Source organism: Leucoraja erinacea, chromosome 11 (assembly GCF_028641065.1).
Source record: "Leucoraja erinacea ecotype New England chromosome 11, Leri_hhj_1, whole genome shotgun sequence".
Taxonomy (NCBI): Eukaryota; Metazoa; Chordata; class Chondrichthyes; order Rajiformes; family Rajidae; genus Leucoraja; species Leucoraja erinaceus.
This window is the reverse complement of record NC_073387.1, coordinates 28,523,828-28,551,693: the sequence shown is the minus strand read 5'-3', so window position 1 is coordinate 28,551,693 and position 27,866 is coordinate 28,523,828. Positions and strand designations below refer to the sequence as shown.

Sequence of the window (27,866 nt, the reverse complement as noted above, 5' to 3'; positions counted from 1 at the left end):
AAGGGATTATTAGTCTGATCATTAGAAAAGTGCAATGATAAATTAACTCCATCATTGTTTCCAATGGACATCCACAATTTATTTTGTAACGCACCAGTAATTTGGTCGCCTAGTTCAAATTAGTAAAAAATGTCCCAAAACTCAATCTGTTCGCCGTCTGAAATTGAAGTAAAAAAGTGTGCATGCTAGGCTTTAAGGTATTTCTACTTTCTGCCTCATTTACTTTAAACAGTGTCATTCTGAACATTCAAATGGTATGATGGCTTTTCCTCGATCCTCCTCAACTGCAATTTCAATTTCTCTTCACATTGCTCACAATCTGAAAAGAAGTAATGTAGAGTGGTATTGTAGTGGTTGAACTAGTGTACTAACAACCCCTGGCCTAATAGGACACTATTTGGCCAATTCAAGACAGCTGGCGAATTGTAATTCATTCTAAGTAACCAGAAACTATTGAAACTAAATCTAATATCATTACAGTAGACCCTTGCTATAACGGACCACAGTGGGGGGGATCTCCGTTATTGCAGATTGTCCACTATATCTGAGTTTGGGCAGTAAATTTTAACTAGTTTAACCCAAGGTTAGATGGGAAGAAACGCAATGTCAGAGGTGTTAAACCAGGGGGATTTCACAGGCCAGTAAGCCACAGAAACCCCAGCTTCTCACGGAGTACATCAGGGATGGGCCCGATACACACTCCACCTTCATGCTGCTCGCCTTCTCTGCTCCCGTAACCGGAAGCACGCTATTTGGCGCCAGCTCTTTCGGTAACCTGGCAGAAGTGGAAAGTGGTGCAACGGGAGCCTCACGCCATTACTAGGCGACCGAGGGCAACACAGGTGCATTGGCATGCGGTGCGTCTGCATTCAATGCCCCCGGGACCTTGCTTTGTTTCAGCTGCTTCAAACCCATGCCCAATGCGTTGCTCTTCAGCAGTGTTTACTGCTCACTCTCTCCCCACTACTGCCTTTCTGCTGCTGAACGCTGTGCTCCACTCCAAACACCACCACAAATAGACACCTTGGTCCTCCACAACCAAAATCCGTTATATAGAGGTCGGTAATTGCGAGGATTTTCTGTACTAGTGACCACAACTACTACGACAAATACTAAAGTCAATGAGCATGAAGGAGAAAACCTTCCATAGTTTGAAGTCTTATCTTGCATGAAGGAAATAGTGTTGAAGGTTAATTATCCGAGCCTTAGAACATCACTGCAGGAGTTCCATGTATCTCTGTCCCAAGGCCAAATATCAATGCTGATGCTTCAATTTCTGTAAGATGCAACTATTTATTCCCTTTTATCTGCCCTGTTAATGATGCCCTGGGCTTGAAGATTTTTTCATAAAATCAAGTTGCTTCTTTCAAATTGTTGTATTATTTAATTGTACTCTTATAATTTCCATAATGGATTCCTGCATTTTTTGCAGCAGTTATATTTGGTATCTATTCTTTGTTTTATGTCCATCAATTTCTTCAATATTACATTTTATTCAAATTTTAATGTAAATTCAATATTAAATATTATGTTTTATATCCATCAATTTCCTCAATAGTAAAATGTTACAATGAATAAGGCTAGTGAAATCTGGGGCCAGAAACAGGGCAAGCCGATTGTATCTAGATTAAACATCGGAGGTTTTTCCCTCATCGGAGGTTTTCAACTGAATGATCCCAACAATGAGATCCAACAAAGGGTATCATGTAATCCTGTCACTAGGAAAACTGCAGCCAACTTAAGTTGAGTATTTAGCCCTAAGCAATAACATATAGGTCTTCACAAATTATAGGAGTAGAATTAGGCCATTCGGCCCATCAAGTCCACTCCGCCATTCAATCATGGTTGATCTCTGCCTCCGAATCCCATTGTTCTGCCTTCTCCCCATAACCCTTGGCACCCGTTCTAATCAAGAATTTGTTTATGGTACACATAAAAATGCTGGAGAAACTCAGCGGGTGCAGCAGCATCTATGGAGCGAAGGAAATAGGCAACGTTTCAGGCCAAAGCCCTTCTCCCCATCAGTCTGAAGAAGGGTTTTGGCCCGAAACGTTGCCTATTTCCTTTGCTCCATAGATGCTGCTGCACCTGCTGAGTTTCTCCAGCATTTTTTTGTGTACCTTCGATCTTCCAGCAACTGCAGTTCCTGCTTAAACATAAAGAATTTGTCTATCTCTGCCTTAAAAATATCCACTGACTTGGCCTCCACAGCCCTCTGAGTTTTACAGATTATCTACCCTCTAACTAAAGAAGTTCCTCCTCACATTCTTTCTAAAAGAGCGCCCTTTAATTCTGAGGCTGTGACCTCTGGTCCCAGACTCTCCCACCAGTGGAAACATTTTTTCCATATCCATTCTATCTATGCCTTTCATTATTCTGTAAGTTTCAATGTGGTCTCCCCTCAACCTTCTAAACTCCAGTGAGTAGAGGCCCAGTGCTGTCAAATGCTCATCATATGCTAATCCACTAATTCCTGGCATCATTCTTGTAAACCTCTGGACCGTCTCCAGAGCCAGCACATCCTTCCTCAGATATGGAGCCCAAATTTGCTCACAGTACTCCAAATGCGGCCTGACCAGCACCTTATTAGAGCCTCAGCATTACATCTTTGTTTTTGTATTCCAGTCCTCTTGATATACAGTGCCCTCCATAATGTTTGGGACAAAGACCCGTCATTTATTTATTTGCCTCTGTACTCCACAATTTGAGATTTGTAATAGAAAAAAAATGACATGTGGTTAAAGTGTACATTGCCAGATTTTATTAATATTATACATTTTGGTTTCACCATGTAGAAAGTACAGCTGTGTTTATAAATAGTCCCTCCATCTCAGGGCACCATAATGTTTGGGACAGGTGGCTTCACATGCATTTGTAATTGCTCAGGTGAGTTTAATTGCATACTTAATGCAGGTATAAGAGAGCTCTAATTACCTAGTCTTTCCTCCAGTCTTTCCATTACCTTTGGAAACTTTTATTGCTGTTTATCAACATGAGGACCAAAGTTGTACCAATGAAAGTCAAATAAGCCATTATGAGACTGAGAAACAAGAATAAAACTGTTAGAGATATCATCCAAACCTTATGCTTACCAAAATCAACTGTTTGGAATATCATTAAGAAGAAAGAGAGCACTGGTGAGCTTACTAATTGCAAAACGACTGACAGGCCAAGGAAGACCTCCACAGCTGGTGACAAGAATAAATAAAAATCCCTAAACGCCTGTACAACAGATCAGAAATATTCAAGAGTCAGGTGTGGATTTGACAATGACCCCTGTCCGCAGAAGACTTCATGAACAGAAATACAAAGGCTACACTGCAAGATGCAAACCACAGGTTATCCACAAAAATAGGATGGCCAGATTATAGTTTGCCAAGAAGTATTTAAAAGAGCAACCACAGTTCTGGAGAAAGGTCTTGTGGACAGATGAGGCAAAGATTAACTCATATCTGAATGACGGCAAGAGTAAAGTATGGAGGAGAGAAGGAACTGCCCAATATCCAAAGCATGCAACCTCATCTGTGAAACACAGTGGTGGGGGTGTTATGGCCTGGGTATGTATGGCTGCTGAAGGTACTGGCTCACTTATCTTCATTGATGATATAACTGCTGGTGGTAGTAGCATAATTAATTCTGAAGTGTATAGACACATCTTATCTGCTCAAGTTTAAACAAATGCCTCAAAACGTATTGGCTGGCGGTTCATTCTACAACAAGACAATGATCCCAAACATACTGCCAAAGTACCAAAGGAGTTTTTTAAAGCTAAAAAATGGTCAATTCTTGAGTGGGCAAGTCAATCATCCGATCTGAACCAAATAGAGCATGCCTTTTATATGCTGAAGAGAAAACTGTAGAACTGTAGACGAGCTGTAGATCAGTTACTGCATTCACAGTCGATGTCGGGTGTTTGTAGAGACCGTTCCTGGAGGAAGGTATCTGGCGCATGCATGTCACGGTGGAGGTTCTGGTAGGCGGCTCTTTGTTCGGATACTGGGGCTTTGTCTGTAGCCTTGCAACCTCGTGGTCATTAAACTGGATTTGAAGTTAAATAACATTGCTATTCCACAACTTCATACACGAGCCCCCAAAACAAGCATAAGCTAAAGATGGCTGTAATAAAGGCCTGGCAGAGCATCACCAGAGAAGACACCTAGCAACTGGTGATGTCCGTGAATCGCAGACTTCAAGCAGTCATTGCATGCAAAGGATATGCAACAAAATACTTTCATCTACATTACATTGCTGTGTCCCAAATATTATGGTGCCCTGAAATGGGGGGGGGGACTGTGTATAAACACTGCTGTAATTTCTACATGGTGAAATCAAAATGTATAAAAATTATTTAAATCTGACAATGTAAATTTTAACCATATGTGATTTCTTTCCTATTACAAATCTGAAATTAACCATATAATATAACCATATAACAATTACAGCACGGAAACAGGCCATCTCGACCCTTCTAGTCAGTGCCGAACACATAATCTCCCCTAGTCCCATATACCTGCGCTCAGACCATAACCCTCCATTCCCTTCCCATCCATATAACTATCCAATTTATTTTTAAATGATAAAAACGAACCTGCCTCCACCACCTTCACTGGAAGCTCATTCCACACAGCTACCACTCTCTGAGTAAAGAAGTTCCCCCTCATGTTACCCCTAAACTTCAGTCCCTTAATTCTCATGTCATGTCCCCTTGTTTGAATCTTCCCTACTCTGTGGGAAAAGCTTTTCCACGTCAACTCTGTCTATCCCTCTCATCATTTAAAAAACCTCTATCAAGTCCCCCCTTAACCTTCTGCGCGCCAAAGAATAAAGCCCTAACTTGTTCAACCTTTCTCTGTAACTTAGTTGCTGAAACCCAGGCAACATTCTAGTAAATCTCCTCTGTACTCTCTCTGCATGCTAGATTCAACTAAATTGTGGAGTACAGAGGCAAATAAATAAATAACGAGTCTTTGTCCCTAACATTATGGCGGGCACAATGAATGCTAGCATTGAATTTGCCTTCCTTACTACCGATTCGACTCCCAAGTCCATTTGCACCTCTGATTTCTGGATTCTCTCTCCATTTGGGAAAATAGTAGAAAGTATTTTTTCTACTTTCACATTTGCCTATGGTGAGGGAAACGTTGAAATAACCAACCGATTGGGCTTTGTTTACAAAATGTTTATCCTATGATATTTTTTTCGAAGATAGGAGAATCATTAGTTTTAGTTTTGGAGATACAGAGTGAAAACAGGCCCTTTATCCCACTGAGTCCACACCGACCAGCGATCACCCATCCACTAGTTCTACCTTGCACACTCAGGAAACTTCACAGAAGCTAATTCACCTACAAACCTCCACGTCTTTGGAATGTCTGAGGAAACGATAACACCTAGAGAGAACCCACGCCGTAACAGGGAGAACATATAAACTCTGTACAGACAGCATCCATGATCAGGATGGAACCCAGGTCTCTGTGACACTGTTGGGCAGCAACCCTTCTGTTGCGCCACTGAGCTGCCCCCTGTGCAAATTTGCAGTTTCCTGTGAACAATAGATTCAACTAAAGGGCCTGTCCCATTTTCACTACCTAATTCACGACCTTTGTCGAGTTTGCCCTTGACTCATACTCGCAGCATGGTCGTAGGAGGTCGTAGGTAGGTCGTAGGAGGTTGTGATGCTAGTTGTAGATACTCCTGGCATCAACACTTAATGAGCATCTTTTACTATTTTCTCATTCTGAAATCTTACATTTTGTGATTTCAGAATGTTGACTATGCTTTAACTTTTCAAATGTTTATGAAATATCATATGCTGTTGTGTTGCCAGTACTGCCTTCGCTTCACTTTTATGTGGCCTCTACTTCAGTGGGGATCACTGTTTCCCAAATGTTCCCTGCTCACCATTGCTTTGTTCTGTACATTAAATATTATGGAATTGGTCTGCATGCAAGTTAGGAATTTCTCAAATATTTTCACTGCTAATATTTGTTTTAAGATCATCTACTTAAAATAGCTGTTGCATTTTAATAAATCTGTTAAGCCTAAAAATAAATCCAAAAAGCCTTTACATTGTTTGTAATTTTAAATATCCACCTGATACAGTGACTGAATTTCTTATAATATCCCTCCAACATCTGCCTGTTTGTAATATCATATTTTCAACATTATTTTAAAAGTTACAATTTAATTAGCTGCATGTAGTCCACATAAATTACAATTGACTTGCATTGAACGTACACCACATAGTGTACATTGCTGATATCTCTAAACATCCGAAGCAATTGCTCGAAAACAAAAATAAACTTGTAGATTTGAGAAAATACATTTCTGATATGTTTGCTTTAATTTCCATGTTGCTACAGTGATTATTTCTATTAATTGCAGCTAATGTTCTCTGCGGAAGGTCCATGAGTATATTGAGCCTGCTTTTTGTTTTTCTCTGAATTGTGGCAGGAAGTCATTGAATTCTCACTCGCTTGGGATACATAATAGATGCACTGTGGCAAGAATAAAGGACAGCTTAACTTGATAAAATTTCAGGCCAAAACTGATGAGGAAATTTTACTGGATGACTATGATCATAGAGAACATCTTTTTAAAACTGTTCAAAAAAAGCTCAAGCAGTAAAATATTGGGAACTGAGGAAGCTGATACTAGAAAGCTATTCTGGCATGCAATGCATTTACTAACCAGTTTTTTTTGGAATTATTTGCAAGGGAACGACAAAATCAAACAAGTAACTCTTTATTGGCATTGTTTGCTCTTCAGAGTTGTAAAGTATAAATGCAATATTCAATCTGCTTATAAATACAAGGATTTCGCTGCACAAAGCTGACATATCTTTAGTTAATTAAAGTTGAATGTAATGCATGGTCACTGAAAAGTGAGTCCTGCAGTATTTGCATTGTTCAGGTAAAATCTTAAATTTCAATTTTTTTTACAGCTGAGGAAAGCTGTCATGGATCATGTATCAGACTCTTTCCTGGAGACCAATGTACCTCTTCTAGTTTTAATTGAAGCAGCTAAGAATGGCAATGAAAAAGAAGTAAAAGAATATGCCCAAGTATTCCGTGACCATGCCAGCAAATTAGTTGAGGTGAGTGCATATTTATATCATACCTTAATTAAATATATAAATTTCTGTTTAAAAATAATCATCTTTTAATTAAAACCTTGATTATTGGTGTATAAACTGGAATTATCTTGTGAATTTTAAAGAAGGTAAAATTATTTTTTTGTGCTCTTTTTGACTGTACCATTATACCATGTAAAAATAAAACTGGACAACCTGTTACTGTGGTGGAGTGAGAGAAGCGGGGAATGCTAAGCTTGTTGAACAAATTTGCATGACTAAGTGTTTCATATCCTTGAACTATCATCAGAACTGGTTCATTATTTCTGATGAAAGATCAGTGACCTGAAGCAACTGTTTACCTTTACAGGTGTTATCAGACTTGATAAGTATTTTCCCCATTTTCTGCTTTTATTTATAATTCCACAAGACACTGTCCCTTTCTGCTGGGCCAACTTCTGGATTCTGACCCCAACACCTATTCTCTCACATACAATCCACTCAATCTGTGTACAGAGTGGATAACTAACTGGGATCGCTTACTTGTCTATAAAACTATGAAATGCTGTTAATATTTTTTTTATTTATAGGTTGCCAACCTTGCATGTTCCATTTCCAACAATGAAGAAGGTGTGAAACTAGTTCGCATGGCAGCCACTCAGCTTGAAGGCCTTTGCCCACAGGTTTGGCAAAATATCTTGTTCAATTTAAAATTTAATCAGTATTGCTTTTCTTTGTTTATAAAGTGTTTTGCCAATGAAATAACAATAATACATTCTATTCATCCTTTAAAATCTGTTTTACAGAAAATATTTAAATAATTTGTTATTTTTAACATTGTTTCTTATCATTTTTCAGTTTTTAGTTATGGTCACTGTTGTCCTAGAACACATTTCAACAACAAGAAATTAATACTGGCAGCAGCTTTAAATACTAGTAGCTTCTTTAAACAGTCACTGTTAAATTACAAATGTTGGTCTTATGGTTTAAATAAGTGAATGCTTTACCATTTTCTGAAGATGTATGAACTTGCAAATTAATGGCCTCATAACCTATGCATGCAACTAATTGTTTTAAAAATAATGCACCTGCACAATTGATGCAAATTTGTTTGCAACTGCACTTTTCAGGTCATAAACGCTGCCCTGGCACTGGCAGCTAAACCTCAGAGTAAGGTAGCTCAGGACAATATGGATCTCTTCAAAGAGTTATGGGAGAAGCAAGTGCGTGTGCTGACTGATGCTGTGGATGACATTACTTCAATTGATGACTTCTTGTGTGTTTCAGGTATTTTGTTATAATAAAGAATAAAATACATTTATGGAACATCCCATCGAAATGACTCTTAAAAAGTCATAGAACAGATAAGAAAGGACAATTACTTAAGTGTTATGTCATTCGTAGTAATTAAAATATTAACATACATTGGACTTTTCAATTTAGCATCATGGGAACTCATTTGTATGGAGGGTTGTCCATAAGTCAACCCATGTTGTAACCCATGTTCATAAACAGCCCAAAAATGTTGAACGTTTAAATTTCATATATAGCACTTAGGGCTAACTGAATCAAGGGATATGGGAAGCAGGAATGCGATACTGATTTTGGATGATCAGCCATGATCATTTTGAATGGCGGTGCTGGCTCGAAGGGCCGAATGGCCTACTTCTGCACCTATTTTCTATGTCTTAGTGAAGCACTCTTCTCATATTTGTTTGAAAGCAAATCTCACTTGCAGATGCTCCCAGCAATTACAGATCATATTTAAGAGCATGTTCTTCCCGTCCCTTGTCCAATTTCTAAAAATTGCTCTGGGGTATCCTTTGTCTAATTTCAGTTTTTTCTCCAAAAGTGTTTGCTGTTTTATACTTTTCCCAAAAGTGAAATGCGCTGGCTTAAATCTGATCTAATAATCAAATGGTCATTGAAGAACCGCATTATTGTTGGAAATCAATTTGGGTTCTGATTTTAAGGCACTTGGGCGCAGAGGTGGGAATTGATTAATGGTCAGTACCCACTAACATCGACTGAAGCATTAAAGAACATTTTGTTGATTATGGTTACTTGTCTGTATTATGGAACCATAATTATATTTTAATTAAAAACATACTTGATATTGCAGTTTGTGGCACAGAATAGTTTCACAAGCCTTTAGTCAATACTATAGCTTTGGTGCTGTAAAGTTTAGTTCTTCAAGGCGGAAATGGAGCATGGAAGCTTTTACAGTGGATTTAAAAATAAAAACAATGTTAGCTTTCTTTGCATTTTAAAAGTCTTACATTGTCATAACTTGTGTATTTCATATTTTTAAATTTCCTCTTGTTTCCTATTTCTGCAAAGTTCGTGAGGAGTCATTTATATCTCTTATGCATCTCAAACCTTACAATTTCATGTTACTTGGTTAGATTGCATTTGTGTACATGGCCTAAAAAATAGCTGTTTGATAAATCAGTTTTTAGAGAGTGCTGGTCAAGTTAAGATTTCCTTGCCTGTTTGAATATTACAAGATCTTTTAAGCAGACTCCTGAAGCATTAGAAATTGATTTTTTTACAGTTCTCGTAATAGTAACCTCTAATAAGTAGTGCATTCTGATGGATTGAACTTAAGTTCATTATTATGTATTCCAAATTTAAAAAACAACATTCTGATGTGTGTGAGAGAGAGAGAGAGAGAGAGCTGATTGAGCTGAGTTGATTAAAAGTTAACTTATTAAAAGTTATTGATATGAATAAATCTTTATGAATAAATCTTAAATCAACTATCCTTTCCTCTAAACAGAGAATCACATTCTCGAAGATGTAAATAAATGTGTTATCGCACTCCAAGAGAAAGATGTAGATGGACTAGACCGTACAGCAGGTGCAATTCGAGGCCGTGCTGCAAGAGTTGTACATGTTGTCACTTCAGAGATGGACAACTATGAACCTGGAGTCTACACTGAAAAAGTTCTGGAAGCAACCAAGCTGTTGTCTAATACTGGTAATGCTCCATTTTGAACCATGTTCCTTGCCTGTTCAAACATAGCCTAGCTCAAAGTGATGTAAACAAAGCTGTGTCAAATGTTCTTGTGCTGTCACTTCATGTGGTCACCTACCCTCATATTACATGACAGAGCAGATCGGACAGCACTGTTTTCACTTCTTTCCGCCAAGTGGTCAGGTTGTCATAGATCTTTAGGACAAAGTTTCCAGTTTCAGGGCAACATTAACTAAGATTGGGCATTGGAGTAAATGTTGTTAAAGCCAACATTTACAAATATAGAGTGCTTAACGTCAAAACCTGGCACACTAGCTCCCAAGTAGATTTCTGCATATTATGGAATCTGTGTGTCAGTTTTGGGGGGAGGAGGTGATTTATTAAGATCTAAGATCGCTATTCTCTGGGCTTACAAATATGAACTATCTCACAACTAATTCCATAGTTTGAGGTTTCAAGACCAATGACAGAGGAGATAGCTCTAGTATGATCTGGTTACCTAGGATGTGCTTACAATCCTTTGTATAGGGCATGAAACTTGAATATTGGATATCTAGTCCAAATAAATGAAAGCTTGCCAATAAATTTCCATATAAGTAAAGAATCGGATTATTTGCTGCCTTGCCCTTGAGGTGGGATTCTTTTTGGCAAACCTTCTTTTCACAACAACAAGGGAAATGTTACTCTAGAGATTGGTACTGAAATAGCATCTAGAATTTTCAACCATTGATCTGTAGACTCCTGTTCCAATCCACTGTGGCTGCTGTGAAAATTGAGTTCAAGTCAAGTAGAGTTTATTGTCATATACACAAGTACAGTGAGGTACAATTATAATTCAAACCGCATCACGGGCACATAGACTCAGAAAACACACAATAGCATAAATCATATCTAACATGCATGCGAGGCGGCACAGTGGCTTAGCAGTAGATCTACTGCCTTATAGTGCCAGAGACCTGGGTTTGATCCTGACTGCGGGTGATTGTCTGTACGGGGTATGTTCGTTTTCCCCCACGATACATGGGTTTTCTCTGAGATCTTCGGTTTCCTCCCGCACTCCAAAGAATTACAGGTTTGTAGGTCAATTGGCTTGGTATAAATGTAAATTGTCCCTCGTGTGTGTAGGATAGTGTTAGTGTTTGGGATCGCTGGCCGGTGCAGACTTGGTGGGCCAGAGGGTCTGTTTCCGTGCTGTATCTCTAAACTAAACTAAAAATACATAAATTACATGAATTCTATAAGACCACGAAGAGAAAAAGATTGTGGAAAAAAAGATGACATTAGTCTAAAAATCCACATTTAGAAAACAAGTCCATGGTCATCTAAGAGGTGGTCTTAAGGTCATAGTCATAGATTTGTGCAACATGGAGGCAGTCCAACAATGATTTGCCATGCAATTCCTGGGAAGAAAGTTATCCTATCAAGAGAGGGTGGGCAGTTTGGGTTTTTATTCCTTTGAGTTGGCAGAATGTGAGCTTATTTAAAATACATTATCCTAAGGAGTCTTGATAGGTCAGATGTTGAGATGTTTCCACTAGTGGGAGTGATGAACAAGGAAACGTATCCTCAAAATAGGGGGGCAATCATTTAAAACAATGGTGCAATGAAATCTCTTTCAGAATAGTGAATTTATGGAATTCACTTCCCCCGAGCCTGACGGTGTATTTAAGGTGGAGATTGACAAATATTTGAAACATCAAGGAAATGAGGATTGAGAAAAAACAGACAGAACTTGAAGCCTGTATAACCCGTCTGAAGAAGGGGCTCGACCCGAAACATTGCCTATTTCCTTCGCTCCATTGATGCTGCCTCACCCGCTGAGTTTCTCCAGCATTTTTGTCTATCTTTGATTTTCCAGCATCGATTTTCCAGCATCTGCAGTTCCTTCTTAAACAAAAAACTTGAAGCCTGTATAGATCAGTTGTGTGTTCATCTAGAATGGCAGAGCAGGCTTGAGGGTGCTAGTATTTTTATTTCATAAAGAAACTGCAGAAAAACAAGCAAAATAATAATGCTACACTTGTGACTATATGATGATGGAAAGAAACGGAGAGATGTAACCAAAGACTGCCCTCTGATAATTGGTAAATTTACCTCAGCAATTTTAAAGACAGGCCTGGACTCTCGTCTGTTTATTGTTGATACCCATGCAATTGCAATAATTTCAATATCCTGTTTTGTGAAACATACCTGTTTAAATAGTGGTTTGTATTCTATTGACTAACGTCTGATTGCATACAGTTTTTAAAATATTGTATTTGTTCAGTGGAAGCAAATGGTAATCAAAGTTTTGAAAAGGTTGCTCAGTAACTCTGAATGTTGCACATGTGGATAAAAAAACACTGTAAACATTTTAAATTGTGTGTATATGATTAATGTGGTATTAAAGCTATTCGTCCATTTATCACCAGTTATGCCACGATTTACTGAGCAAGTGGAAGCTGCTGTGGAAGCACTCAGTGCCAATCCTGCTCAGCAGCTGGATGAGAATGAATTCATTGATGCATCACGTTTGGTCTATGATGGTATTCGTGATATTAGAAAAGCTGTATTAATGATTAGAGTGAGTATATTTTGCCAATCCAGAGGAAACTGTCAAAACTGTTGTTCTAATGAAATATGGTATGGCTACCTTAATTAAAAATTCAAGGCTAGCATAAAAGTAGTTTCTTGGTTGTTTTCAACCACCATAGTAGCTGAGGCTATTGCAAAGCAGTAACTATACTTGCAATATTCCTGGCCTGTAAGTCTCAGCTAATAATTAGTTATTCTGCTGGCTGTGTGCACTGTTTACTTGTCGGCAGCCCTGTTAATTCTCAAGGACACAGAAAATCTACTCCTGTACTTTATCATTTTATCATTTAGTATATCTGATGGTTCTTTATCACATTTAGTCAAAAGTGGCTATTTACAAAAAACCTATCTCGTAATTTGATCGTTTTTCATCAATTTTTATTTTTGTTATAAAGTTTTTGTGTGCAAATTCGTCAAATTACTATCATTTATTTTCCCAAACCAGTGGAGGATGTTACACAGGAGTACTGATTAAAGCTTTTATCCTCATCAGCAGAGTGTGGTCAGCCAAAATATTTGAGAGTGTGTGGCCAAGATTACCAGTATTTAATTGCAGCCAATTGAAAGTTGGGCATTTGAATTGTTGCACTGGGTGATTATCACCACAGAGGTGGAGTGGTTGGCTGATTCACGTTAAAGTAGCTGAAGTGTTTAACAATGTTCAATGGACCAATTAATATAATTCATGGAACTAGCATGTTTATTTTTGCTGCAGAATTACCCCTTCTCCAGCAGAACAATGTAATATTACAATTAGATGTAGCTATATACGGGAGCTGATGTTTAACATTCAAACACCACTCTTAACTACAAATTAAGGGCAACATTTCATAATCACTAATCAACAATGCTGGAAGATAGACAGTACTGGGTTCCTTCTGCCGGTGCATTGATCAAGATGCAAATGATGATCAAGATAAAATAACGTGTTTAGATGTGGCTTGCTTCTCAGTGTTCAAATGTAATCGGTGTTTTAACACCTAAAGATACTGATAATCTTGTTACAAATGTGATAACCTGGTCAAATTTGATTAACATAGTTTAAAATTTATTTATAACAAAATATGGGCATTTCTAATTGGTGTCAATATGTCACCTGAGATTAGTCTCCTGTTTTAATTAAGGGAAATAAACTATTTTCCAGTTATTGGGGTGCAATAGTAAGCTCCCTCATTCTTAAAATTATTCAAACTCATACCCATTTATGTCCTGAGGCTAGAAATGTTAGCTTAATCTGTGTAAGCTTTTGAATAGCTGCCAATGAGCATAATTAGTGGAAAATAGAGTAACAATTAATTCATCTGGAGGTATGGCTTGCATAAAGCATGGTTTTGGACAATAGTCTTTTGTGTATAGTTAATTTGTGTCTAACAATTGATACACCATATTAAGAATAAGCAATGTGATGTCTTTCTGCATTTGTTTACCTGTCATGTAGGGATTATGAAATGAGTGAATATTTATTTGCACTGTAGAGGGGTGTTAAATAGCAGCATTTGTGAACTAAATTACAAAAAAATTCCATCACAATATAATTCTGGCAACCATAGAAAGATTGTCGTTTAAAAATGCAATTAAAATATATTGCAGTTTAAATGTCGATACTGCAATAATAATCTGTTTTCCCAGCATCAATGTAGTAATGCAACTTGTTTCTTGTTTCAACCTCCCCCGCCCCCCCGCCCCAACCTCGCCCCCCCAACACACATAAACAACACCAGACGCCTGAAGAATTGGATGATTCAGACTTTGAAACTGAAGACTTTGATGTGCAAAGTAGAACTAGCGTCCAGACGCAGGAAGACCAACTTATAAATGGACAAAGTGCAAGGGTAAGAAGTTGCATATTATTTTGAGCATGACCATTAACTTTATAATCGGCTGATACATACCTTATGTGCAAGTCTTTGTTGTATTTAACTGTTTTAAATCCTTGGCTGGTTAGTGTCACATATCTTATGAGGAACAACTGAAAGCTCTGTTTTGGGGGAATCTTTTCTATGTCAGGGAGGGGGGGTAGGGTAAGGGGGAAATTGTCTCTCAGTCGCTTCCTGGCATGGATGTGATTATTCTCCGAGTAGCGTCCTCGCCCCCCTCCTCGTGGCCTACCACCTGGATTAGCGTGGCCTTTCCTGCCGGGGACACGGAACCGGACCAGAGCTACAACAGTGGCGGTGCAGTGCTGGATTCACCTACCTGGATCGCTATTTGGAGCTCCAGAGCGTTTGGCCGCTGCTCCAACATTGTTGAGCTGTGGTTTGGAGAGCTCCCGGCGCGGCCGGCGTTGAACAACATCGCGGAGTCCTGGGGTCCTTTGCCGAGGGCCACCAGCACTGCATCTCCGCCCAGCGCGGCCTGCGGACTTTGGGAGCTGCGGACTCCGGTAGGAGATGCCCGACTCGGATGTCCAGGCCGCTGAGGACGTCCTCCAGTTCCGATGTTTGGACTTCCATCACCCCGGCGAGCGGGGCCTGAACATCGGGCCGCCCGTAGCGGCGACTGCGGAGGGCTCGGGGAGGCCCCGACCACGGGTGAACATCAGGAACATTAGGGGAAGATGACTGGCTTTGGTGCCTTTCCTCACAGTGGGAAACTTTTTGATTCTGCTGTGTGGGGGTGTTTTATGTTGAACTCAATCGTGTGTTGTGTTCTTTATTTTTATTGTATGGCTGTATGGTGATTACATTTCACTGTGCCAACTGGCACATGTGACAAATTAATGTATCTTGAATCTACAAACTTATTAATTGTAAGCCTAAAATTCAATTGTTAATAAACTGCTGCAGAGCAATAGAAATGGGAACATTTGTAAGTCATGTCATACAATAAATAATTTGTAATTTAATTATTTTGTCTATTTTTCATAGAATCTTTTGCAATAAAAATATTTTACTTTAATTTTGGCGGAGGGGGGGCTTGCAAGATTTTCATTAAAATAGCAATAGAAAATACAAGACTGGAGAATGCTGTCCTCTATCAAATGGGAATTTGTTTTGAATACAGCCGAGGCAGATTGAACGTAGATGACATCTGTTAGGTTCTGAAGAATGATTTTGGGCAGTTTTAGTACAGTTCCCAATGGACGGTTCCACAGTGCTCAGCTGCTCCGATTTTTGGCACTGTCTGTCAGTGTTGGAAAAAGGGTGTTTTGAAGTCGATGGGAAAGGGAAATGGAAACGTTATGCACTGTCTTTCTGAAGCTGGGATTAAGGCATTTTATCCTAATAAGGGAAGCACTGTAGGGCATCAGCAAGACCAATGTTTTGTAGTGTAGAGCTGATTTGAAAAGTAGTTTTGTTCACTTGTGGATTTCCTGCTTGCATTGTTTATTGTGTTGATTTCTCCCAGCCTTCATGCATAAAGCTTAACATGTTAAATGTTTGCCTCGATTTATCAGTAGAATTTTTACCCAATTGGAAAAATTAAAGAAAATATCAAATAAAATTGCATACACCTGTACGCTGCATGTATTTGCAAGGGCATGTACTTGCATGTGCAAACAACGTAACTGCAGCATCAGGAAGAATGCAGGCTCATAACTTTTGGCTCCTATAAAATTGAACCATTTACAATTGCAATTGGGAATGAAACAATACATTCATTTAACTTGTATTTGCTGCTGTATTAAGCCCAACAACAAATAAAATAGAAAGCCAGTCAGACTCAGCAGATGAATAGATGGCATAAATATGCAGAGATGTTCAATAGGTTGTTGTAATGAAAGCGCTGTATGCAGGGTATGCACTAGATGAATGTCTGGAGCTGTCTACTTACTGTGCACCTTGTCAAAACTATTCTCCCAATGGGTAAAGATTGATGATCTAGAGCAGGGGTCGGCAACCTTGTTCTGCATAGGGGCCGGGCGGCATGTCTGTGATCGGATGGCGGGCACGTCTACCACGGGTTCGCATAGATCCCACCCCTTCGAGGACGCCACCCGGAGCACCGGCTCACGAACATGGCGCACCTACGGTCCATTGCCTTGGCTCTGTCCTGAAGGCGGTGGCTCAAATACTCACACTCACTTGTCCCCGGCCTATTAACAACCCCGTTCCCGACCATGAAGCCCAGACACAGAAGGTGCGCGGCCTTGCCAGCAGCTTTGCGCAGGATGCAGTACAGCCAGAGCTCGGGCCCTCGGCATGCTCCGTAATTGCGGCTGCCAGCGCAGGCCTCCATGCAGCCTTGCTTCACCGCGCCTGGGTGCATCGGGCCCGGGAGGTACTGGAGATGAAGGAAGTCTGCGGGCTGGATGACTACCGTAAAAAAAATACGCCTGGGGGGCCGGATGATTTCGGGTTACGAGCCGCATTCGTCCTGGGGGCCGTAGGTTGCCGACCCCTGATCTAGAGAGAAGAGAGATTGCAGTGGAGATACTCTCCTACCTGGATAGGACGATTTCAGTTGCAGGGAGAGATTGAATAAACTAAGTGAAAAAGGACAACGTGTGACTAAATAGAAGTATGGAAGATTATGAGAGGTTATGGATGGGGTAGATGGTCAAATCTTTTCCCCATGCTAGGGATGTCAAAAACAGCATTGGTTTAAGGGAAGAAAGGGTTTTTATGGTGCAAGTTGTTTTTCCCCCACAGTGGTTGCTATCTGGAATGCACTGCCAGAACTAGTGTTGGAATCAGATACAATCCTATTTGAGCAATTAAATAGAAACGTATTTTTTTAAATAAAATGTATACTTTAATTTAAAAAAAATAAGTATATGTTAATGCAGGGCTACAGTGCAGTCCCAATGCAGGCAAATGGGATTAGTGTAGATGAGCAAAATGATTGGCAAGGACATGACAGGCCAGAGGGCCAGATTTTGTGCTGTGTGACACTAACTGAAAATTGATGCATTGCATTGGCATTGTAGTTATGTTAAGTCTGTGTTGAAAATTCTTAAAATCTGACGAGTTATGTCTTTCCAGGAAAATCTCTACGTAATAGTTTTGTTTTGCATGAATAAAATGTATCCAAAACAAAAAACTAATCATATTGAAAAAACATGATATTGAAGAGCCTATAGCTACATTTTCTTTAAGCCTGAAATTCTAATGATAATTTAAACTTCTTTGAATTTTGTGCACGAAAGGATCAGCGTTTGAAAATCATTGTTTTCTATTCTGCTGGGCGGCTTAAGCATCTTCGGGTCAGATTGTGTGCGAAAAACATTGTTTAATCTATACTGCTTTATTATGTTGATGTAAATTCCAATTTTGAAGGAAAAAAAATCATTTTACATCAGATGTCCTTAAAATCATTTGGGCATTAATATCATTTGGGTATTCCATTTTATTTCAATTTCACTGTGAAGTTTTTGTTTTATAGTAGAAATTAAATCAATTGTACTTGGGAATAAAATTAAGTAACTGGGTGGCATAGCCTCAAAGCACCAGAGACCTGGGTTAGCTTGACCTCAAGTGCTGTCTGTGTGGAGTTTGCACATTTGCCCTGTGTCTGTGTGGGTTTCCTCTGGGTGCTCTGGTTTCCTCCCACATCCCAAAGACATGTGGGTTTGTAGGGTAATTGGCCTCTGTAAATTGCCAAGTGTAGGGAGTGAATGCGAAGTGGGGTGGACAACATTTGAATATTTTTTATATTTTGGGTCATATCTAGCTGCGATTTGCATTTGTTTTTCAGGCCATTATGGCTCAGCTTCCACAGGAGCAGAAAGCAAAGATTGCTGAGCAGGTAGCCAGCTTCGAGGAGGAGAAAATCAAACTTGATGCTGAAGTTTCCAAATGGGATGACAGTGGAAATGATATTATTGTCTTAGCCAAGCAGATGTGCATGATTATGATGGAGATGACAGACTTCACCAGGTGCGCTGTTTAATGTTGAATTGTAACTTGTAGGTCAATGATACTGTTTGTTACCAAATATCTTAACATTCGATTTCCTTTGGGCAGCTTACAACCCAGGGGTATGAATATTGATTTTGCTAACTTCAAGGAACCACTGCATTCCCTCGCTCTCCATCCCTCCCCCACCCAAGCCATACCAGCTTTTTGTTCTCGCCTCGCTACAGCTAACAATGACCAGTTTCCTTGATCATTGTTTACTTTTTTGCATATCTTTTATTCATTTGTTCTCTATATCTTTACATCATCGTCTATAACTATTAATTTCCATTTCCCGTAACTTTCAGTCTGAAGAAGGGTTTCGACTAGAAGTGCTCCTCATTCATTCTCTCCAGAGATGCTGCCTGTCCCGTGGAGTTACAACAGAATTTTGTGTCTAAACATCTGATATTGCCTTCCTAATCCCCTATCTACTGCACTATCCTCTAAGAAGCCCCTTAAGCTACTATAGTAAAATTCAAATATCTTGGAGATTTGGTTGTGCCAGACCAGCAGACTTTATGGACTAATGGATATTTCATCAATTTATGCTCCATCACATTTTGATTTCATTGATTTAGTATTTAATAATAGTATTATCAACTTTCCTGTGACTATGCTGAGTTTGAAGGCAGCTGGGAGCAGAAAAATAGGACCTTTTGAAGTGTGAGAGAGAAATAGGACCACGGTAAATTTAAAGATTGTGTAAGAAACAAAACCAGATAAGTCAGATGCCGAATAGTAGGGATTTCCGATCATCGCTGTTTTATTGTTCATCAGCACTTCGTATCTCGGTGCAACATTTTGCATTTATGTAATTATTATTTGCTTTCACTGATCTATGCAGAGGGAAAGGTCCACTGAAGAATACTTCCGATGTAATCAGTGCAGCCAAGAAAATTGCAGAAGCAGGGTCAAGAATGGATAAACTTGGGCGTACTATTGCTGATCATGTGAGTCTTCAAATGCAACTTTCTTTCCTCACGTCTGCGTGTGGGTCTCCTTGTCGTTACTCCCCTCCCTGTTGCTCCGTGTGCACGTGCATGTGTATGTCACATATAATGTTTGGGACAAAGACCCATCATTTATTTCCCTCTGTACTCCACTGTTTGAGATTTGCAATGGAATCACATGTGCTTAAAGTGCACATTGTCAGATGTTATTAAACGCCATTTTTATACATTTAGGTTTCACCATGTAGAAATTACAGCTGTGTTTATACACAGTCCCCTCATTTCAGGACAACATAATTTTTGGGACACGTGCCTTCACAGGTGTTTGTAATTGCTCAGGTGTGTTTAATTGCCAGATATAATATAAAATAATATTGGAAATCTTGGAAAACACTTCCAATGTCTTTAATAGGCAGAATAAATGCCATAAAAATGATTTTTCTCCCATAATTTTTTTACTTATTTCAATCAATACCAATATACCTACCTAAAAAGTTTTTCAAAAAACTGGAATGCCACATCACAAATTTTATTTGGGACTATAAATCCCATAGAATCCACAGGCGACACTTATGTAAACCCAAAGAATTTTGTGGACTGACACTCCCCAATTTCTTGTATTATTACTGGGCAGTGAATATTAAAAATGTAATTTACTGTTTGGACAACTCAGCCCAACAGGTAAACTGGATAGTAATGGAGAGAGAGGCTGTTCGCCTTTTAACATGGGAGCGATCCTTCTCTCCCCAATAAAATTGAAGAATACAACACACAAGAAAAATCCGATTATCCGTAGTACATTACGAATTTGGAGACAAGTAAAATTTACTCTTAAATTAAGAAACCTATCTCTTCTCTCTCCTATAGCTAATAATCTGTCGTTTAAACCATCTATTATCGATAAAACGTTTACTCACTGGGAATGACTAGGAATTAAAATGTTTGGAGATATGTATGAAATGGGAAACCTTTTATCATTTCAAAAATTACTACAATTTGAAAGGTAATCAATATTTTAGATACCTTCAAATTCGAGATTATTTGAAAAAACATACACAAGAATACCAAACTCTGGCGTCAGATATATTAGATGAAGGCATGAACAGAAAGGCTGAATCAAATAACTTAATATCATACTTGTATAATATCATTCTAAATATAGAGATACCATCGTCAGATGCAATTAGAAGAGAGTGGGAACAGGAACTAACTATAAAAATGCCTAAAGACAGATGGGATAAATATCTTCTATATGTACATAACTGCTCGATTAATGTAAGACATATCCTAATCTAATTTAAAATATTACATAGACTATATTACTCAAAAACCAAACTGAATAAAATGTTTCCAAATGTTTCCCCCATCTGTGATAAATGTTTATCTCAAGAAGCAACTATAGCACACTCCTTCGTCTCCTGCATAAAACCCCATAAATTTTGGAAATAAATCTTTGAAATCTTCATAAAACTATTTAAAATAAAATTGGACCCCAACATATAATTGATTATTTTCAGAGCAACAGAAGCCTGCTCCGAGCTAACTTCATTTCAAAGACGTTTCCTTAACTACAGCTTGATAATGGCAAAAAAACTTATACTCAAATTTTGGAAAAATGCACCCACCCCAACGCTTAAAATGTGGATCACAAGCATGTCTGAGACGCTACATCTTGAAGATATGAGATTCGGCCTAGCAGGAAAATTAGAGCAATTCTTAAAGATATGGTCTCCTTTCATCGATTTATTACAAGTATAATATGGTGCAACACAACTGGAAATTAACTTTTTCTGAACTGGGTGAGGTGTGTGGAAAGATATGAAGTAGGTATATCCCATTTATGTCCTGTTTTTCCGTTCTTTTTTCCTTTTTTTTTACAACTCTATGGGGTTTCTTCTCTCTATTCTTCTACAAACTACACATCACTATTTCCCTTACTTTTTTCTTTACACTCTTTTTCTTTCTTCTGTGACTTTTTTATTGTTAAATTTAAAACAAGAAGTTGTACCCGAAATGTATTATGTCTTATGCCACGGTTTATACTACTGTACATTGCTTCTAATAAAAATACAAATTAAAAAAAATATATATATATATATGTGGAAAGACTGGAGGAAAGACTAGGTGCTGACTGGAAAGACTGGAGGAAAGACTGCATATAACCATCACAATTGGTCGCAGCCAGACCCAGAATAAAATTTATGTGACCCAAAAAACAAAAAGAGCTCACAGCACCTAGTCTTTCCTCCAGTCTTTCCATCACCTTTGGAAACATTTATTGTTGTTTATCAACATGAGGACCAAAGACGTGCCAATGAAAGTCAAAGAAGCCATTATGAGACTGAGAAACAAGAATAAAACTGTTGGAGACATCAGCCAAACCTTAGGCTTACCAAAATCAACTGTTTGTAACATCCTTAAGAAGAAAGAGAGCACTGGTTAGTTTATTAATCGTAAAGGGACTGGCAGGGCAAGGAAGACCTCCACAGCTGATGACAGAAGAATTCTCTCTATAATAAAGAAAAATCCCCAAACACCTGTCCGACAGATCAGAAACACTCTTCAGGAGTCAGGTGTGGATTTGTCAATGTCCACTGTCCACAGAAGACTTCATGAACAGAAATACAGAGGCAACACTGCAAGATGCAAACCACTAGTTAGCTGCAAAAATAGGATGACCCAGTTACAGTTTGCCAAGAAGTACTTAAAAGAGCAACCACAGTTCTGGAAAAAGGTCTTGTGTATAGATGAAATGAAGATTAACTTATCAGAGTGATGTCAAGAGCAAAGTAATCATCCTGAACCCAATTGAGCATGCCTTGAAGAGCAAACTGAAGGGGACTAGCTCCCAAAACAAGCATAAGCGAAAGATGGTTGCAATACAGGCATCACCAGAGAAGACACCCAGCAACTGGTGATGTCCATGAAGCGCAGACTTCAAGCAGTCATTGCATGCAAAGGATATGCAACAAAATACTAAACATGACTACTTTCATTTACATGACACTGCTGTGTCCCAAACATTATGGTGCCCTGAACTGGGGGGACTAAGTATAAACACTGCTGTAACTTCTTCAAGGTGGAACCAAAATGTATAAAAATGGCCTTTATTAAAATCTGACAAAGTGCAGTTAACTACATGTGATTTTTTTTTTACTATTGCAAATCTCAAATTGTGGAATACAGAGGCAAATAAATAAATGATGTGTCTTTGTCCCAAACATTATGGTGGGCACTGTATATATCGGAGGAGATTTTTATTTATATATATGTAGATATTCCTGAATTATATATATTAAATATCTGAATCATATAGCCTATTTCATTGCCCAAGGCTAGCTGTGAATCGTTATCATATAGTGTGTTCTTGAATTGTGCTTCTGAACCTTAAAAGTATTTTCTAATGATATTCGAATATTAAATTAGTTGCACAAATGAGTTTTAAAATGCATGCCAACTTACTACCTCTTATTGGCTGTAGATTTTCTGGCAACCGTTTACTCCATGAAACTGAAATATAATTAGCAATTTAATAGGATCTTTGTCATTTTTAATTCAGCATACTGTATCTTTTGAAAAATAGAGAATAAAAACACAACTGCATTGAGTTATAAATCCTAGTACATAATTGCTATAATTTTCACCATTCAAAATTAAAATATGTGATTTGGTAAATAACGTGAGAGCAAACAGGTGTGGACATTCTGAACTTGTTCACTGCTTGTTTCGCTCAGTATTGTGGAAGTGCTCTGAAATTGGAGCAATGCACGGTGACTGAAGACCTTTTTGTCTCAATGCAGTCTTTGCAGATGCTCGTATAGATGTCTGAATAAACACTACTTATAATTAGCAGTAACTTAATCAACTGGATTGTGACAACCAGTTCTACTTTAACATAATTGAGGTGCTAAAATCCATTAGTTGTAATAACTGGATTGTACTGTGGGTTTCCAGTGTTTGGGATATATTTTGTGATAGGATATATTTTGTTAAAAAGCTAATCAGGTTAAGCAACTTCCCTGCTGAATGAAATTGGAAAAATATTCATCTGTATTTCTGTATTTGGACTAATAGCCAGGGGGATATGTTTTTATACCAAAATTGATGGCAAGAGCTTGTCTATCTTTTCATAGCTTTAATTAAAAATGACCTTTTTTGCAAATTTGAAATTATCTTAGTCTTTTGGTGCATTCCGTCATCTTAAAATATTTTCATTAATAGAGAATTGACGTAAAATATGAAATTGGTACAAATAACGATTAACTATAAGTTTGCATTTAAGGATATGTTTATTCAGATCGTTTAGGTTTGTCATTTTCATATGTACAAGGATTATACACAGTCTAAATTGGTCATAAAATGTTTTGAATTGATTGAATAGCTAACTAATTACTTGCAACTTAATTACCCAGTTAGCCCATACATGTCCATCTATTAATAGACAAATGTAAAACCTACCTGCTTAAAACATAAAACCAGCCATACCAGTAATTGATGCAAATCCACATTTAAGCTTATAATGACAAGATAGAATATGGATTGATCTGTGGGAAATTTGGTCATAAAACAAGGATTATTATTCCTAAAGTAGCTTGTTTTTTGTAATCTCAAAGCAAATAATCAAGATTGAAAATAGGATTACATTAAGTCCCGCACGGAGATGCAGAAATATTTTCTAATATATTTGATCCATTCATCACACCTTTTTTTCCTATGCACCCATACTTCAGTTTTTGCTTTTGAAGGAAACAAACAACACTAGCAGTACTAGTAAATAGTATAATATTATGTGTTTAACATACTAAATCATACAAAGGACCACATAGTTAAATCCATTACAGCAAATCCAAAGGAGAGATCACAGCAGCATTATTTCTCATTCAAGACTGTATTACAACAAGATGCTTAACCATCAGACATGAAGGCAAAAATGGCAGACTACATTAATGTTGTATACTTCTCCCTCCAATATCAATGGAGGGATATTCTCTTAAGTGATATTCAAATAGAGGGTGTCAACTATTTAACATTGGAAATGAACTATGATTAGTCTTTTGTTCAAAGATGACCAGGCCCGGCAATTATTTGTGAAACAAGGCTAGCAGTATTAGCCAATCAAGCTTTTCATTGTGTCAATATTGGATCCCTCTCTGGAATGGTGACGGCTAAATTGTGTACACAAGCTCAATTGGCACTAATTTTGGACAAACTACAACATTTTTTGTTTAAATTCCTTTTATAAATTCTGAGTGATTTGATTTAACAGTTAGATTGTGCAGATAAACTGACATAATCAAAGGAGAAAATCAAATAGGTTGTTTCTATTTTCAGGTTACCCCTGCTAGTCAAGATTAGTTCTGCAGGCCGTGGTAATAATTAGGTTATTTAGATAGATCCAACTAGACCCAACCCTCTAACCTGTCAGCATTACTAGCATTTTATGCACTCTCCTTAACTGGGAGGTATCCCATGAAGTACTTCACGAGGCAGAAAAGGGCGGGCGCACAAATTAGAATATGATAATCCATCTCTGCCATTTACCACAAATTTCTATTTATACATATTTTAGAAAATTACATTCTTCCTAACAGACGAGTTCTCATAAGGTTTTACCTGCATAAACACCTGCACTTTAGCCCATCTGAGTAGAGATATCCAGGTCATGGGCACTTAATGGCTTTTAGTTCTAAAAAAATGTATTTTGCAGCCATTTCTGTAGGCTCTTCCTTTCACGTGCATAAATCGTTTGCTTATGAGGAACAAATATGTAAATCGGGTAGTATCTCCGGCAGAGTAAAATAAATGATTAAAAGGTGATACAATTTTTGAGAATTTAAGGGGACTAGGTAAATGTAGGCAATGACATGGTTTATCACTTTGTGCAGACTGACTGGCAATAAATTTAAATCCATCTCTAGAAACAATATTTCAGTCACAAATGGCATGTCTATGGAGTAGTAGGTCGCATCATATTTATGTATACAATATATTTAATGTAGTAAAAGGGTGTGAGATTGCAACCTTTACGTGGTCCGCCCTGTTTCGACGAATGCAATCAACCTGGCGTGCACAACCAAATAAGATCAAATTGAACAAGTTGTCCTACAACTTTAGGCTGTGCACGCCATACGCAAGTAGAAGAAGAATGTAGTAAAACATCCAAAGGTGCCACAAAAGATGTTAGTTGAAAAGAGCTTTAAACAAGAAAAGAGAGCTGGAGGGAATGGAGAAGGGGTTTCAGGGTTTTGGGGCTTGGTGCCAGGAAGGTGCAAGAGGCTAGAATAAGAGGTGTAGATATCTGAGACAATTGTGGAGCTGAAAGTGATTACCGAAATAAGGAATGGAAAAGTATACCATTCAGCTCTTTATGTCTGCTTTGCCATTTAATACGACTGTGGCTGATCAATTACCGCAGCTGCACATCTAATGAGTCTCCATATCCCTAGATTTGTTTGTGATATCGAAAACCTTGAGATTCCCAATAGCTTATTGTCTCAGACTTGAACTTTATATCAAGGTTACAAACAACGATAAAGGTTTATACAGATGCTGTGGAGTGTATAGAGTTGTGGCGAGAACCAATATCAATGGCTTCAGTCTTTCTAATAATTTGGGTTCATACGTTATTGTTAGCACAGATGGGTACTCTAAGATCCATTTATAGGATTGAGAGAGATTATATAGACTGTCATCAGGAAATATATTTTGATGTAGCTGAGGGAAGCTTGCTGTTGAGAATTAGAATGGTTCAGTTTTCTCCAACATTTGGCTGCTGTACATTGTTCCTAATGTGGTGGGTGCCTGGATAATTGAAAGGGTTAATGGGCATTTTCGAGAATAGATTTTAGGGAAATTTGGGATTGGGCACATGTGAATATGTTGTGGGCAAGCATAGAAATAGCTGATTATTGATAGGAATTGACATTTTTAACTTTTTTTTTGCAGTGTCCAGACTCCAGCTGCAAGCAAGATTTATTGGCTTATCTGCAGCGCATTGCCTTGTATTGCCATCAGTTGAATATCTGCAGCAAAGTAAAGGCAGAAGTTCAAAACCTTGGTGGAGAACTAATTGTGTCTGGAGTAAGTATATGGTGATGCAGGAATGAAAAGATAATCTGTTGTATTGAGATTGTATTGTGAAGCAAGAATTTCATTGTTCCGTTTTAGGGCATATGACAATAAAATTCTCTTGACTCTGAACAGACATTGGCTTTCTATATCACACGTTCTGGGCCAGCAGGTAGGTAGTTCATTAGCGTGATGGTACCTGACGAAGGTACTGGGCATGTATTCGATGTTCACCTGTCCAATGCTGATAGAAAATCGTGTGGCTGTTGGCATGGTGGTGAACAAAAATAAGTATTTGGAGTCCTCTAATCTTCCCTCAGCTCTTAGAATGTGGCAATCTCTCAGCTCTTTCTATGTGGTGATTTAGTGCAGGGAGCCCATCATTTTGTATCGGGAGGCAGTTAACTTTAATTTCATATTTTACCCATCAGACCAATCACTTTTGAGTGCTTAGTAATCCAGAGATACATCAATAAATTGTACTGCTCATTGTGCCTTTGCACCGTACTTGCCATTTTCTTTGTACGGGTTAAGATGTTCCATCTCTAATAAAACCAGCTTGTATTCAAAGGCACAATCCGTTCCTTACTACTTTCAATTAGGGTCTGATTGTGTATCAGTTCAAATGCCACAGAGCTCTCGCAGAACTTCCATACCCCTGTTCACTTACATTTAAAATAGATATGCCTGATCCATGTAAGTTTATGCCAATCGTCAATTATATTGTATGGAATTTAAAAGTTGATAAAGTAATAGAGTAAAGAGTTAATGATATACAGCAAGTTCTTAACGTTGGAGAAACTCAGCGGGTGAGGCAGCATCTATGGAGAGAAGGAATTGGCGGCGTTTCGGGTCTGGACTCTTCTTCAGACTCAAGATGGGTCACGATCTGAATCGTCACCAATTCCTTCTCTCAATAGATGTTGCCTTACCCTCTGAGTTTCTCCAGCATTTTGTCTACCTTCGATTTTACCAGCATCTGCAGTTCTTTCTTAAACAAGTTCGTAATGTTCTCAACATGTTTGTTGAACTGACTATTAATTAGCAAACCAAATAGCTATGTATTGCTGAAAAACAATTATATTTAAATTGACTAGTTTTTTTCCACCTTCTCCCTAATTTACACAAAATAGCAGTGTGCCAACTGAGTTAAATCTGTAGTGCTATTACAGAAAATAACATTAACTTTAAAAAAAAATACTATCTCATTGTTGTTACAATTTCTACATGTTGCAATTTTATTATGCCAGTTAAGACTACAATTTTAGCGTTGCAACATACAGAATCATTTCAGTACTTGACAAAATAAATCTTGTGTTGAGGCAGGGAGAGAAAGATGATATAGGTAATGCAGGGCCTGTTTCCACGCTGTATCTTTAAATTAA

At 38.2% G+C, this 27,866-nt stretch overlaps 1 protein-coding gene across 1 annotated transcript in view; it reads left to right on the top strand.

Annotated features, from left to right (window-relative positions):
• LOC129701620 (catenin alpha-1) overlaps positions 1-27,866 on the top strand; it is a 110,304-nt gene that overhangs the window by 79,545 nt on the left and 2,893 nt on the right. The window contains exons 9-17 of the mRNA XM_055642932.1: positions 6,944-7,096; positions 7,663-7,755; positions 8,203-8,359; positions 9,852-10,052; positions 12,461-12,612; positions 14,345-14,455; positions 18,261-18,442; positions 19,308-19,413; positions 26,359-26,493. Coding sequence (XP_055498907.1) covers positions 6,944-7,096; positions 7,663-7,755; positions 8,203-8,359; positions 9,852-10,052; positions 12,461-12,612; positions 14,345-14,455; positions 18,261-18,442; positions 19,308-19,413; positions 26,359-26,493 — 1,290 coding nt within the window. The remainder of the gene's footprint in view (positions 1-6,943; positions 7,097-7,662; positions 7,756-8,202; positions 8,360-9,851; positions 10,053-12,460; positions 12,613-14,344; positions 14,456-18,260; positions 18,443-19,307; positions 19,414-26,358; positions 26,494-27,866) is intronic.